At 34.6% G+C, this 16519-nt stretch overlaps 1 protein-coding gene across 6 annotated transcripts in view; it reads left to right on the forward strand.

Moving 5' to 3' along the window:
- Nucleotides 1-9368, forward strand: part of Dmtn (transmembrane and coiled-coil domain 2 protein Dmtn) — a 22677-nt gene extending 13309 nt beyond the window's left edge. For 4 of the 6 annotated variants that reach the window (XM_017628072.1, XM_017628073.1, XM_017628069.1 and 1 more), the window contains 11 exons: nucleotides 1467-1985; nucleotides 2204-2392; nucleotides 3884-3948; nucleotides 4106-4275; nucleotides 4380-4507; nucleotides 4670-4853; nucleotides 5213-5333; nucleotides 7269-7373; nucleotides 7453-7566; nucleotides 8190-8365; nucleotides 8571-9368. In XM_017628072.1, the coding sequence (XP_017483561.1) occupies nucleotides 1467-1985; nucleotides 2204-2392; nucleotides 3884-3948; nucleotides 4106-4275; nucleotides 4380-4507; nucleotides 4670-4853; nucleotides 5213-5333; nucleotides 7269-7373; nucleotides 7453-7566; nucleotides 8190-8365; nucleotides 8571-8697 (1898 nt within the window). In that variant the 3' untranslated portion in view covers nucleotides 8698-9368. Of the gene's footprint in view, nucleotides 1-656; nucleotides 1986-2203; nucleotides 2393-3883; nucleotides 3949-4105; nucleotides 4276-4379; nucleotides 4508-4669; nucleotides 4854-5212; nucleotides 5334-7268; nucleotides 7374-7452; nucleotides 7567-8189; nucleotides 8366-8570 lie in introns of all 6 variants that reach the window. The other 2 variants (XM_017628071.1, XM_017628070.1) reach the window with 2 other exon arrangements.
- The last annotated feature ends 7151 nt before the right edge of the window (nucleotides 9369-16519 follow it).

The following is a 16519-nucleotide window of genomic DNA, read 5'->3' on the forward strand; positions in this document are numbered from 1 at the left end:
AAAAACGAGAGCTACAAATTTTTTCTTTCCACAACAAATTTACAACAAAAACACTACAATTAATGCCGTAGTTAACTTTTCCAAATTCGAAAAGTGTAGTGCTAACTTGACACACGTTATTTTTTTTTTGTATAAAGTTTTTGACTTTGATTTAAGTTATTTTGGTTATAGCATTAACAATATTTTTATAAAAAACTAACAAAATAAATTTAACTTGGAACTATTTTGAATATTTAAAAAAAAATAACCAAGTGAGCGATTGTTTGAGTCACTGTATATGTAAATATTTTGTTGTTTGTAGATACTTTGGCATCCTTTTTATGTTACTCATCTCTTGCTAACTACACTATTTTTTTTTACAACCAAACTGCATTTATTCCTTCCACAGCTTTTAGCAATTATAATACGCACTTTTATCCAAACTACCCTCTACGCTTTTGTTTTTTGTTTATAATTCCTGCTTATCAACGCTGAAAAAATTGTACGAAACTTTTTGTAAATTTTTAATTTTTATGTACTCTGCTGTGAGTTTTAACACACTGTGCTTCCTCTTCTTCTCGTTCTCGATTTTAATCCGCTCTTTGTTTATTGTTTTGTGCAATCGCTACAAAACAAAACAAAAAAAAAACATCCAAATATTGCAATACATGCATAAGCACGCACTTACACGCACACTCACGCAATAAAAAATATTAAAAAAAAATAAAAATAAACAAATTGGACAATAACAGCAAAACACACGCAAGCACGCCCGCCCGCACGCTTTTCGCTTGCTTTTTAGCTACGAAGCGCCAAAGCTTATTACAGCCATCGGCTGCAGCAAGGATAACAGCAACACACAGTTACAACAACAACAACAAAAACTAGAAAAAAGAAGCAGCTCAGCTGAGATTTGAGCTTAAACCGAAATCTTCAAACGCAAACAACAACAAGTACATACATAATAGCTCTCTTAAATATTAAACATTCTAAAACCACCACTACAAGCTTGTTCGTCGTCATAGTTGCTGTTAGTATTGCATATTATTGTTATTGTTGTTTTACCGGTTGTTGTCACTTGTCATCAGCTGTCACTTGAGCAAAACGACTCGTAACCAATTATGCAAATAAACGCTGGACTCAAATTAAGATAAACAAGCAAATAGTTAAGACTCGAATGTATTGTAAGACTAATTTCAACATTCCCTCTTCAATTTGCCATCAACAACAACTATAAAAACAAATCAACTCTAACCATAATCGTATAAAAAACGACGACAACAACATACGAACTCCCGCTTCCGTTAACGTGTTAATTGGAAACTACTTGAAATTCTACTCTCTCACACTCTCTCTGTTACACTCCACCGCATTCGCCTGTCATCTTCATCCTCGTCTTCATCAACAACTCGCTGCCGTTTTCCATTTCGTGCGTGCATGTGCGCGCGTGTATGTGTGAATGCAAATCACCGCTGCCTTCTCCACAGTGTCTCGTGAACGGAATCATCGCGGTGACAGCACCGAGTCGGGGAGTCACGTCGACAGAGTAGCACCAACAACAGTGACGTCTTCAACGGTCGCAGGCACGATCGGCACACTGGGCGGCGCCGGCGCATCGGGCACCTCCCTCGCGACAACCACATCGACGGGCGGTATCAGCAGTTACGGCAGCAGCACGATGACCGGTTGTATTGGGAGCGGCAGCAGTGGCGCCACTGTTGCCACCTTCCGCGGTTTCCGCAGTCACTCGCCATCCAGTCGTCGCAGTCGCGAACGCAGTCGTCGCGAATTCCAACGCACCCACGGCTCTGATCAGGGTGGTCTATTGGCCTATAGTGGGCTGAGCGGTATGAGTGGGGGCGTTGGTATTAGCGGCGGTGGTGGTGTTGGCGTTGGCGGTGGTAGTGGCATGAGCGGCGGCATAGGTGGCTTCATTGTGGGCAGTGGTGATGGTAGCACAATGGAGAGTATGGGTGGTGTTGGCGTCGAGGACTCACGTCTATCAGGTGTGACTAACAAGAAATTCTAATTTGTGTAACTTCATGCATTATTTGTCAGAGGAGCGGGTTAGAAATGTTGGCTAAAGTTGGTGTATTGAAGAAAAGCTAAATATTTTTGAGCCGCTCCTTTTTATCTATGGATGGTGTACTTTTATAGTTATATTTTACCAGCGTGAAACATCATTGATTGATATTTTTCTCCCATTTTATTTATCTTTGCACAGGCAACGAGGATCTCTGCTATCAGTCGTTCGCTTCTGACGAACAGGATAGCTCTCATGTGGGCGTTGATGGCAACAAGAAACATCATCGTCGCCATGAACGTACCTCCAGTTTGCAAGCGCTCGATCGGCTCAACACAAAAATCCAATGTACAAAGGAGTCCATACGAAAGGAACAAACTGCCAGAGATGGTGAGTGAACCATTTGTTATTCTGTTTGACATTTTCGTTCGTTGTCTGGTGGCCCATCCCAGTCATTTTAAAATTAGCCCCATGGGTCCCGCTGGTTCTGGTATCCCGCGCCCATTTCTACTACGTGCGAGGGTTTACGGAAGAGTTGAGAGGGAGGAGAGTCATGCCACTTTAACTGAACGGCCATAGCCTAGTACTTGTGGATTACACAAAATTTCGTTCTGTTTGGGCTAATTACAATATCCTCCTGGGCTTTTTCTACGGTTAGATTATGGAGACATAATTTAAAAGGCATTCTTAGGAGTCAATTAACACTTAAGTTTAGTACTTCCACGATTGCGGCTTTCGATTTCAGACGAAGAACTAGATTTCCCTTGAGGGGCCCTAGATAATCTGGCACCAGTAGGAGTCTACGAACTGATCTGGCAATTGGTTTACCGCTACAGCAATATTGCGGGAAGTAATAAATGTGATAACCAACACTCTCGCCATCAAAGCCCGCACTATTGTTTTGTGTGCCGTTATGATCGACTTGGATCTGTACGGACAAGAGAGAGGCCTTCCCGCTACATATAGCTCATCAGCTTTAAATAGCTGACATAAAGCCCAGTATTGTCTACACGCTGACAGTATGGTGACGGACGCTATAAAAAAAACACGTCCAAAAGAAAAATGGAAAAGGTGCCTTGCCTTCCACCGCAGCTAAGCTCCTGAAGTTCTCTCTGTCCTTCTTGCGATAAATTACAGTCTTGCGGAAATTATGCTAGGCAAAAACCTCACCTGCTCTGGAGAAAAGCTAAATTTTTGCACCAAAAATTCAAAAATTAAAAGTCATAGTTTTTTTTCTAATAGCGGTTGCCCCTCTCAAACCCCCGAGTGTACTTACTTCCCTTGCAACTGCCCTGAATCATCTATTTTACGGATTAAGAAATCTTGAATATTTACAGCTTTCTCTGCTGTGAATGGTAAAATAGGTGGTTCCTTTACACGGAGAAAGTAGATGGGGCATACATTAAGTCACGCTCTCAAAATGAGCCTTCTGGTAGAAGCATGAAGGATGGTGCATGTTCATTTGTTGGCCTATCATGTATTCCCGGATTTGACACACTTGTAAAAATTTGGCCAATAGTAGATTTGCCTGACCTGACTGAAGCCTGGATTGAGAAAAGTACACTGCGGCTTCAATTAGAGCAATATTCTGTACATGCGCCCGAACAGCTATTCGTCGCTGGCTTTGAACAGCTCAGCCGGTACACCGTCATTGTTCATCCGGTTATTCATAAAATAATGACTTATTCAGCAGCACTAAATTCTAAATGAGTGACGAATTTATAAAAAAAATAAATGATTGCAACACTGAAAAGGCATTACAAAAATATCCAATATTTCTTTTTATCACATATTGATAAAAATACCAATGAACAAGCGTTTCTTATCTATTAACTTCAACAAAAAAATGCTATTTCAAAATTTCTTTTTGATATCTTACAGATAACGTGAATGAATACTTGAAATTAGCGGCGAGTGCTGATAAGCAACAATTGCAGCGAATAAAGGTATGTTAAGAGTAATGAACTCATTGCAAAAACACGTCGCAGGTGTTTCCAAAACAGCTGTTTACTGTTATTTTCATGACAATTCAAAGCTGACAAAAAAATGTGAAAAAATAAACAAAAAACAAAAAAAAACACTTCTTCCGCACACTTCTTGCAGGCCGTCTTCGAGAAGAAGAACCAGAAAAGCGCACACAGCATTTCGCAGCTGCAGAAGAAGCTAGACAATTATACCAAACGTGCGAAAGACTTGTCGAATCATCAATTTGCGAATAAGAGTCAACATCGGCAGCCGCGTGAAGTGTTGCGCGATGTGGGCCAGGGACTTAGGTAAGGGCTTTGAGGAAAACAAAACTCGTCAATTTTTAAACAATTTTTAATTTCATATACAATATCCGCCTTCATCCACTGCCTCACTAACAATCGCTGCGCAGAAATGTCGGTGGCAATATACGCGACGGCATTACCGGCTTTTCCGGTTCGGTGATGTCCAAGCCGCGCGAATTCGCACATTTAATTAAGAATAAATTCGGTAGCGCTGACAACATTAACCAAATGTCAGGTGAGTATGAAAGTATTGCATATAAGCGAGTCTACTTTTAGGCGCATATGATTTTTTATTTGCTCTACTTTTATAATTCGAGTACAAATACAAATACATATATATTTAAACACATTCGTATGTATTAATATTTTTATTAATTTTTTTTTTTTTTGTGTTTAGAAACGGAAATCAACAACATTAACATGCCCGTCAATGCTGAACTGATTGCCAGTTCGACGCCGAATAATAACATTGCAGCCACCTCCACCGGTTCGGGTACTACGGGTGGCGCGGGTAGCGGCAAATTTAATAGCGAGAATGGCAGCGAATGCAGTAGCGTTACTAGCGAGAGTATACCAGCAGGGTAAGTACACCATATGCACTCATATGAGCATATACTTATGTGCACCTACCCACTAGGAAAATGGGTAAGCACCTTACGAGGTATGTCGGAGGTGTTCATTTTGTGCTTTACTAGTAGATGACATTGGTCATGATGACAATTTTGGTACTAAAAACTTAAAGAAAACATGGCTTACCTCGTGAGGTGTTTACCTATTTTCCAAGTGGGCATAGTTGTCCACAAAATAATAGAAGTGCAACATTTTCACTTATTTTGTTTGTTTCATATTTGTAAACGACAAAACCATATTTGTAAACCTAATTTCCAACTTTGTGCAAAAGTTATAACATTTCGAAAAATTCTGGTTTGCATATTTGCAGCTCTGGCAAGAGTCAATCGGGCGCGAGTCAATATCATCTTGTGCTCAAATCGCTCTTAACCGAATTGGCTGAACGTAAAGATGAAATCGAAAAGCTGAAAGAGCGTGTTGAACGATTAGAGGTGAGTTGAGTAGCTGTAAATTAATTAATGTCAGTCTTTTTTCGATTTATTCACTACATAAATAACGGAATTACAGAAAATTTACCGTGGAAACACAATGCCGGCGAGCGGCGAACTCACCACAGCGAAATTACCGCTGTCAAAATTAGAACACTCGCCGGGATATGAAATTGAACACAGCCACAGCGAAAGACGAAGTTCGCCCGGCGGCGTTTCGTGGCCATAGATTTATTTCTATCGCTCTGCTGGGCGATGGCGGCAGTACATGCCAAAGGTGGCCGTATGTTTTTTTTTTACTTTCAAAGATTTAGAAGAAACCCGCATGTAACACGAGTTATTTTTGATGGTTGAAAAATACAGTGATCATCGATTCGTTAAATCTGGCTTAAAATTAAATAATTTATAATAATTCCCCCTTGCCTTATATTTATATTTGTTATCATTTCATCATTTCTATATATGGTTTCGTTTTTCAAAATATGGTAACCTAACTTATAAGTGCGACGAAATGGTATCAGCTGTTTTCGCTACCGCTCTAATTCTGTTAAAGTAGGCGAAATAGCAGGGCGAACGCTGAACGACGGCTCCGCCCAACTTGGCGAACTTCGCCATTACTCAGCAAAAGAAATAATATGGTCATGCCAGATTGTTGTTTTGCAATTTCGCTGTGCTCTGACTCACATGATTGTTGTTGTTTTAACATCGCAAAATTTCCCCAAAGAGTTTTTGGGGAATGATGCTGGAATGATAGTCCTTGGCCAGATATGAATCTCTAGGGATGCATTTAAGCTATCCTGCCAAACTCCTTCAATTTACCTATCATTTGACTATTTATTTTTTTTACAATTGGATTAAATAACCGTTGGTATAGATATTTAAAATAAATAATATAAAAAAAAAACTTTTTAATATACAACGCTTTTATAAATGGACTAAAAAGTAGAAAATAATATTTCTCAGTCCCATNTTATTTATTTTCTACTTTTTAGTCCTGTCTGAATAAAATTTTGCAATAGATATTAAAATAATTCAACGATATTAATAGAAAGGTGCACACACATGCATTTACATATGTATGTACATACAAACGAGCACCAATTAATTTTATTTAAAGAAATGGCGTGTCGTCTATTTCCGCTGTAGCGAACGTAGTACATAGGGCGACATCTAGATGTCATCTACCTCGCCCTATTCACTACAGATGTCGCCCTATGCACTAGACTTTTTTATAGGAACTTTGCAAAGCAAAGGTTTTATGGTGCCGGACACACAACATTGAAAGTTTCTGGATCCACAACATTGAAAGTTTCTGGAGCCACAACATTGCAAGTTGATAAAAGCGTTGTAAAATTAAGCAGCAAAAATACAATCGGGACTTTGCTTTAATAAAAAGGCAGGAAATTTTGGACTATCAACCACATTAAACAAAAAATGGGCTGGCTTTCCTATATGGACGATGGTGAAAGAGACGGTGGGGTGGGGGCGTGGGTACAAGGGTACTATTACTGTGCAATGTCACTGTGGCCTGGTACCCATATACTTAAGTCTATTTCGAAAATATTTCGACCAACTGAAAGAATAGTCAGGCATTCGCTGACCAATTTCGAGCGCACAATGAGCTAGTTCAGAGCCCTGATTGCTACATTGCTGCCAAGGTAGATGCTTACTTTCCTTATGGATGTCACACCCTTCAGTTGTATTTCTACAGCTTTCTTAATGCCAGCCATTACCGTTGGAAAAACACTACAGCGTTCTAGAAGCTTAAATTATGTAGATGTTAATGGAGATTTGCTGGCGGAGAAACAAACTCCGTCAATCTTTACATCAAGTTTCACGCATCTGTGAAAAAGTTCACTGCTCCCTTCTGCAGCTATTTTTCGAACAGTGCATCTTTTTATCCTTCACACCTAATTTTTTTTTTTAATTTTCTCACAGACTGCACAAAAGGAATTTAACAACTTAACTGCAACACTGGAAGGTGAACGTTACCGCGCCGAAAGCTTAGAAGAGCAAATAAATGATTTAACCGAACTGCATCAGGTTTGTAAAAGTGGGAGATGAAAATGTGCTTGGTTTATTAAATGTAATATCTTTTTCGTTGCTCGCCTGCTCTACATAGAATGAAATTGAAAATTTAAAACAAACAATTGCCGATATGGAGGAAAAGGTGCAATATCAAAGTGATGAGCGTCTGCGCGACGTCAATGAAGTACTGGAAAATTGCCAAACGCGGGTGAGTGTAAAGAAACTAATCCTAAAAATTAAAACAAAATAGAAGGAAGAATAAATTTTTGACGGTTTTGAGGGGAGAATTCAATAAAGAGAAGAAACAAAAGGCCGTTTACAATTTGGTTGCTGCAAAGGTTGCCCCTTTTATGTTTTCCGTAGGCAAATTAGGATATTCAAACATTTAAGGTTTTCAATTGAAAATTATATAATTTGGCAATGTTGTGTAACTGGAGTTGGTGTGGTAGAGTTGGTGTTTTTTCATACGAATATTAAAAAAAAAACTGCATAAAGAATTTTTTAGTAAAACCACAAATTAAAAAATGTCCACTTTGGACTTCTCTGTCGTGAAGGGTTAAGATATTTCTTTTTTTTGCAAAACTATGGAAAAACATATGCCCATCAACAACAAATCATATATTTTTTTAATCGTCTACGTGTTTAGCCATAATTGATTTTTCCCAAAGAAAATGGAAAATTCCCCATAGTGCAGTGTACATATGTATGTATATAGAATTGAATGCTTCTTTTGAAAATGTGATACTTTTTGTCCCTAGCAACCGTAATACACGCACTTAATTTTTCAATTTGTCTAATTTGTTAATTTATACCTTTTCCCCTCAAATCTAGATTTCCAAAATGGAACATTTATCACAACAGCAATACGTGACCGTCGAGGGTATAGACAATTCAAATGCACGTGCGCTCGTCGTCAAGCTCATAAATGTCGTTTTAACGGTGTTACAGGTGGTGTTGCTATTGGTGGCGACGGCGGCGGGTATTATAATGCCGTTCCTGAAGACAAGGTGAGTGAAAGAATGTAAAAATGTTAAGTAATTTTTGATTTTAATACAAATTTGTTTTATTAACACTTATACATATTTATTTATGTAAACATTTGAATATTAGATTAAATTAAGCTAACAAAACAAATTTATCTATCCAGTATAGCTGCTATTGGGTTTAATATTTTTAATCATGATTTTATCGATTTATATCATATGCTTTTAGAGTGCGCGTACTGACGACATTCTTGTTCATATTCTTCATAATATTTGTGATACGACAATGGCCTGATGTACAAGACATCGGTGCTGGACTGATGCGACATTTAAAAGAATCATTGGTTGTTAAATGAAGTACATACAAATGGCGCTTGTAAGCAGGAGGCACACCTAAACATACATCATACATAAACACGCAAGCACACACTTACATATGCACATGAAAATATTGGAAACGGAAGCAGTTACGGATGTTACACACAAGAAAGATGTCACGGCAGCAGCTGGAGCAATGGCAGCAATACATACTTGCCAGTGCTGATGTGTACATATGTGTGTAGCAGCAATTAGGTTATACAAAATTTTGTTATTTTTTATCTGCTGTTAGTGGCATTAGAAAATGTTAAAATATGTATGTAATATTATATTGTAATAGTATCTAGTAGTAATCCAGCAATTAGCCTTAAAAATCGATACACCTTTTGAATGGACTAAAGTGAGTGCGCGTGTGGTGAAAATTCACAGATACATACGTTACGCATATACGTTATGTTGTGACCTTCTGACAAAATAGCTTATCTCGAGTTTGGAATTTTTGTTGATGAAGTGTTAATTTTTGGATTTCCTATCCAGGTTTTAAATAACTAACTCTTTTGACTTCGGGCACAATAAATTCATAGGTTGCAGTGCATACATAAGCACCTCTTTCAAATATCTAACGTAACACTTTTCTTAATATATTTAGTTTTCTACAATTTTAAATATACTTTACTTCATGTATACATACTATAAAAACAAAACTATTTCTTGGCCGCTATTTTTAAAATGCAATTATATGTATTTTTTAATTTGAAAATGTGTGAATAGAACTGATAGCTTTCATAAAATTTTGCTCAGAAATTTCAAACTATTACCGTTCATGCGCTTTATTTTTTGCGTTTATATATTTTTTGCTCAAACAATTCCAGCTTTCCTCTTAGTTGTTCACCAATTCAGCTTTGTTTTTGAAGTAAAAAAAAATATTTTTTCCTTCAGTGCTTTTGAAAGATGAGCAAATGCAGTAAATGATTGAGATAATAAAAAAATTAAAGCTCTGCATCATTGTTTTTTTTTTTAACTGAACGCATATTTTTTTTTTTTTAATTTAAAAAACTTTGTCTTTGAAAAGATGCATCTTTGATTTGAAAAATTTATTGGAACAAATAACGTCTCATCGATACTTTTCAGGCGAAAAGCGAAATTTTAATATGTTTTGTTTATTTAATGTTTATAGATTTTTTATGAAAGTATAGCTCATTATCTAACCATGTAAGTTAAAATTTCAAACTTTGTACAAGATTTATAAAAATTCAATGAAAATTTCAACAAATCCAAAAATTAATTTTCAACAAATGATCATCCAATTTCAATCTTTTTATTCGGAATTAAAAGCGAAATGTAGTTAAACAGTTTCGTAGCCCATTTAATTTTAGTACAATAAAGTAGAAGTTTGAAAAACGGTATTTTGCATTTTCCTCCATATAAAAAAAATTTCGAACATACTTTGTACGGAAAAAAGTGCGTGACACCGTTAGCAAAATAAATTGCCAAAAACCAACTGCGAATCCCAGCTACTTCAAACTTGCACTATATTATACTAAAATTTGATCGGCTATAAAACTGCCTACCAATTTTTTTCTAAAAACTCTGATTGAAATTTTTGTTGAAAATTTGTAGATTTGGTATATACTTTTCATTAAATAAACAAAATAAAAATAGTTACAACTTGTTATGTCACGTCCCTATTTATTTTCCCGCCACTCTAAACTCATTTATTCCACTAATGCACAGCTTCTCATTTTTTTCTCATATTTCCACTATTTATTTAAAACCCCTTAAATTTCCTGGAGTCTACTGCTGCCCGTTTTTAGTAGATGGGGGCTACTCTGGTTCTCAAGGCTTCACATATGAAAGAGAAGTTTTCTTCTTCTTTTAAATGGAGAATTATAACTTTTTACTTGGGAGAAAAAAATAAAAATAATCATTAAAGTGTGGGAATCCATATTTTTTTTTAATTTTCAATTAGGTCATGCTTAGATACATCCCCATATACGAAAGTTCAAAGATACTTATTCGAAAAAAAAACCTATAAAATGATATTCATGGTAATTTTTAGCTTTGATATTCCTTTAAAAGCTTGTTTGATTCTCCTATAAAATTTCAAAATTGCTAGATAAACCTTTTTGCGTTGATATTTAGTATATCGGCACCACACACACAATACATATTAAGTTTTTTTTAAGTCAGCGTTTGCTCAACAAAAACACGCGCGCACACTCACACAAAAAGATAAGCGCCATTTAAAAATACAAACTAATAGGAAAGAATAATGTAGTTGCACATGTATTAAAAGTAGAAAAAAAAGGAAAGGAAAGGAACTTACACACATTGTTTATGCATAAGTTTGCTTCTTTTTATATGTATGTATACCTAAAATAATTGCTACTATTTAATAAAAGTTAAAATTACAAAACAAAAAAGAAATAGTAAAAACTCCTTGAATATGTAAAATAAAACATATGCGGTATTAGTCTATATTTTATTACATAGTACATACTATATTTAAATAATTACATCTGCGTATTTGTAAAACTCAATAGTACAGTTTGCATAGTTTTAGCCAATAGTCGTTAGCAGTTATGCAACTACATACATACATACATATGTGTGTATAGGCGACATTAGTTAAGCGTGATTGCGTGTTAAGATTAAATATTTTAGCATAATTTCGGCCTCTTTTGTACTGCCCATTCTGAGTGAACTACGCACTGTGAATTTGGCCCTAAGAGATGCAGTATACTTATGTAATCTACGAATTGCTGATGTTTGTACATTTTACTTACACATAAAGTGCTTGTATGTGAAGGGATTGAAATGTTGTGAAGTTTTTGAATTGGTGTTGAAATTAAACAAACAAAAAAACGAAACATGCCACAAACAAAATGTATATGTAGCAGCATAATTAAAATTACTGTGCAGGTTTTCTTTCAATATTTGTATTAGTGGCGGCTGTTTTTTTGTTTTTTTTTAATTATATATAAATATGTACTAGTTCAAATAAGAAAATCTCGCAGACTAAAATGCAAATTAGAAAAAATAAAAATAGTGCATATGTAGATTATATACGCTCTTTGATATTTATCCTACCTACCTATCTACCATACCTACCTAATTATCTGCATATACATATGTATGTGCCTATGTAAATTTAAATCGCATTACGACTTTAATTACACGCTAAATATGTATATGTATATGCATACATTTTTATTATTTTTTATTACTCTTTGTATAATAAGAAATAACTGATTAAACGATAATGAAATGTGAAAAAAAATTTAAAAATTTATATTAAAACACTATATAGATCTAAATAAACTGATAAAATAATATAAATACGTACATACTTACAAAAAAAAATGTTATTGATTTTACATACTTGCAAATGACGCATCATCAGCAGCTATCGAGTTGTAGCGGTTTTTCAAGGCTTTGTTTGGCCTGTGCTTCAATTGGAAGAAGCTAAACAATAACGTAAGTATAAAAGTATTTAAATGCCAATAATATGCATCTTTTTTCCTACATTTTGGGAACTAATTCAAAACTTTAAAAGCGTCTCATGAAACATTTATTTTTTTGAATTGTGACAGTCTTTTAGTAAATGCGCAAAATGTATTTATACGTACTTAAACTGTGTAAAAAGTGCATACAAATAGTCCACTTCAGCGCTCCATCAAGCGTAAAAAAGGAAAGTTAATTCCTTCGGAAGACAGCCTAATACTTAGTAGGTCAACAGCTGTGCGAGTTTCACACAATTAAAAAATATCAAACGACTATAATGAAGGGTTATTTACATAGACAGACATATGATTTAAAGCAGCGTTTCTTAAACTGTGGTAAGCGCAATACTGGTCTGCGAAGGTCGTACACGAGTAGATAATAAACAAGGGAAAAATAATCTTTAAAGGTTAAATTACTGGTGACATAACCATAACCATATAAAACAGCTGTTCCAACCAACCTTAATAAGGTTACCTTATGGCCTCCACAATATTCGATTACGCTGCGTTTACATAAGACAGTTTGAGACAAGACAATTGGGAATATGTATTAGTTGTCAAATTGTGGTGTAAAGTAGGCATCCAGACAATTATAATGACAATACATTTTTCAGCAACCGCCGTTAATGTCGTTTGGCGTGAATTTCACATTATTTACTAAAATATGCAAAGGCAAACCACTTTTTCATAATTCTGCGATTTTTTGCGATTTTATCGTGCTTCTTTTTCTCAAATTAACCAAAACGTGACCGAATTGTCCAATTTACTGTCCGATTAACTATCTTCACGAAAAATTAAAGACAGTGACGAAGGCAATGAGAGAAGTGTGAATATATTTATAGAAAGTGTGAATGTATTGTTATTGTCTTCGCAAAATGTAAACGCCAAGTTAGTGGTGCTACACTATAACGCCATAGCCATAACCATAGCCATAGAGACCAATTGAATTTTGGTTTTCCGCCATAACCATAATCAGCTGATAACTGAAGCGCGAGCCAGACGTTTAAAAAGAAAAATACTGTTCACAGCCAACATTTTGGCATAAGTCTAGAATATTATGACACATTTAGCTATGCAAAAACAAAAAATATGTACTGTACCAAAATTATTTGGCGCAAGAATATAAAGGTTAAATTAAAATTTGTTAATTTTTTTTTTTTTGATATTAATGAACTACATATCCTAATCAAAAACAAATTATGTCAAAATAAACATAATTAATTTATCTTTCAGCTTGTATACATAATATATATGCTTCTTTATATTTTCAATCCAAAGACACTAAAAAACGAATAAAAATTTCGAATTTTTTCATAAAATAACTTTTTTAACCAAATTTCATAATTAATGCAAGAGAAATTTATATTATTAACAAAGTACCAAATATTACCTTTTATATGATGTACATATTTTATTATGATCTGCTGTTGAGTTTTAAGAATTTAGTTCTGCACAAATATCCTACGATAATTCACATTTTCCCGAGTCTTGTTCCAAGCCTGGCAACACCGACATTGTTGACAACGACAACAAGAGATACCCGGAAAACCCGACAACCCTAACGCCTTTATCCCTGTGGCCCTGTTGCCCTATTGAGGCTGCACGCTTAGTGAAACTTGACGACAACGACTGAGATATCAACCGATCTAGGCGGGGTTGTTATAGCCGCTACAACAACAACAACAACGAAAAATCAGTTGTTTATGGTTATGATACCTATAATCGATTATAGTTAATGTGGTTACGGTTATGGCATTAGTTGTGGCTATGGCTTTATGGTATGTCACCACTAATTTAAATTGAGACATCATAACTAAGACTTGTCATAATTAAAACCGGTACAAAATAGGTCTAAAAATTTTATAAAATATTAGGTGACTACAACAGGTTTTAAAACCTGGGCGAATTCCTATAAGGGCAAATTATAAAAACGAAATAAATTAAAAAAAAAAAAAAATGTTTAAGAATTCTTAGCACTCACCGTTGATTTTTGGTAAATTTCTTGTGTGGAAGGTTTGCCCATTTTCTCCATGCAAAAAATTTTTTGAACATACTTTGTATGAATGAGAATGCGCTATCAAAAAGTTGCCAAAAATCAACGGTAAGTCGAAACTATGTACTTCAAATTTGCACTTTGTTATACTAAAATTTAATGGGCAAGAAAACTGCATACTCAAAACAATTCTAGAAATCTGATTAAAATGCTTAAAATTTTGATTCAATGTTTTTTTTAGATAGTAAGCTGTGTTTACGTTAACAAATTAAAAAAAAAAAAAATAAGAGAAAGACCCGCTAGAACAGACCACCTGTTTTTATTTTATATCTTAATTGATAGATATGCTAACGAGGAGGTCTTTGTGTTATTCTGTTTGCCTTTTAACAATAAGTTTTTTTAAAAATTGAGTTAAATAACAAAAAATTTATTTTTCTTTAAAAAAAGTTCTACAAAACTTTATGAAATTTAAAATATAAATTTTTTTAACAATAAAATCTAGTATTAAAAAAATTTAATTAAATTAAAAATACATTAAAAAAAAATTTCTTTTTAAAACAATAAAATCTAATATTACAAAAATTAAATAAAAAAAGAAAAAAAACAAGTTGCTAAAAAATTTAATGAAACTAAAAAATTGTAATGTAGTTACAATGTAATTTAAAATAAAACAAAACGAGTTTCTAAAAATTGAATTTACAATAATACGTTTGTTTTTAAATCAAATCTATAAATTTAATTAAATAAAAAAATACATAGAACAAATTTCTAAAATTTAAATTAAATAAAAAAATACCCAAAATAAATTTCTTATAAAAATTAAATTAAATTAAAAAAAATATACATATATTTTACTTTTTAAAATAAAATATAAAAAGTAAAAGAAAATTTAAATATTAAACATACAAAAAAAAATTAAATTAAAAAACGAAACAAATAATTCCGCTTCCCGAGGACTCGAGTCTAAGATTTTTCGAATGGCACGCCAGTGCTTTAATCAACGTCCATAAACCTAGCTGACCCAAGTCGCCAAAAATCAATAAAAATTAGCTAGGAATTAGGTGTCTTTTAGGTGTTAATTAGGGCCTCCAAAATTAATTTAGGTGTTCCTTTGGTTTCCGAGAAATTCGCAAAAATGTGTGGGTCAGCTAGGTTTACGTAAACCTAGCTGACCCATCGTTAAATTTAGGTTTTAAATTTTCCAGATATATGCTGGAATTAGGTGTCTTTTAGGTGTTCTTCAACGCCACTAAAACTAATTTAGTAGCTCCATTAGTTTCCGAGAAATTCGCAAAAATGTGTGCTAGGTTTACGTAAAAAAAATTTAAGATTGTTCAGCTAGCTTAACAGCGCTAAGCTAGCTGAAAAACACATTTTTGCGAATTTCTAGGAAACCAATGGAGCTACTAAATTGGTTTTAGTGGCGTTGAAGAACACCTAAAAGACACCTAATTCCAGCATATATTTGGATAATTTAAAACCTAAATTTAACGATGGGTCAGCTTGGTTTACGTAAACCTAGCTGACCCACACATTTTTGCGAATTTCTCGGAAACCAATGGAGCTACTAAATTAGTTTTAGTGGCGTTGAAGATCACCTAAAAGACACCTAATTCCTGCATATATGTATTTCGAAAATTAAAAAAAAAAAATTTAAGAAAAACATTTTTGCGAATTTCTGGGAAACCAAAGGAACACCTAAATTAATTTTGGAGGCCGTAATTAACATCTAAAAGACACCTAATTCCTAGCTAATTTTTATTGATTTTTGGCGACTTGGGTCAGCTAGGTTTATGGACGTCTTTAATCACCCGGTCATTGCAACTGTTGGAGCAGCGCGAGCAAAATGATATACATACATAAATCAAGTGCTTTCTGTCAAAAGAGCTTTTCACCATGAAAAGTGGCAAGAGTTTTTTTAAAGATACATAAATCAAGTGCTTTCTGTCAAAATAGCTTTTCACCATGAAAAGTGGCAAGAGTTTTTTTAAAGATCTTCGTGCCAGAATAAACTAAATCTTTTAAACTATCTTGGCAGCTGTCTTTCATTTCACGACAGCCGGTTCTACGTACCGGAATGACTCGGGTTTCACCCGACCAAGGGCTGTTGTTTCGGCGATCTAACCCCGTTTAGGTCGGCGAAGTATCTCAGAAGTTGTCCGTCCATAGGGCAACANTTCCATCCATAGGGCTACATTCACTACGTATTCTCCTACTCAGGGCTGGCACCGANTAGCTTTTCACCATGAAAAGTGGCAAGAGTTTTTTTAAAGATCTTCGTGCCAGAATAAACTAAATCTTTTAAACTATCTTGGCAGCTGTCTTTCATTTCACGACAGCCGGTTCTACGTACCGGAATGACTC

This window comes from Rhagoletis zephyria, unplaced genomic scaffold (genome assembly GCF_001687245.7).
Source record: "Rhagoletis zephyria isolate East Lansing unplaced genomic scaffold, Rhagoletis_zephyria_1.1 Rzeph_scaffold_05722, whole genome shotgun sequence".
NCBI classification, from domain to species: domain Eukaryota; kingdom Metazoa; phylum Arthropoda; class Insecta; order Diptera; family Tephritidae; genus Rhagoletis; species Rhagoletis zephyria.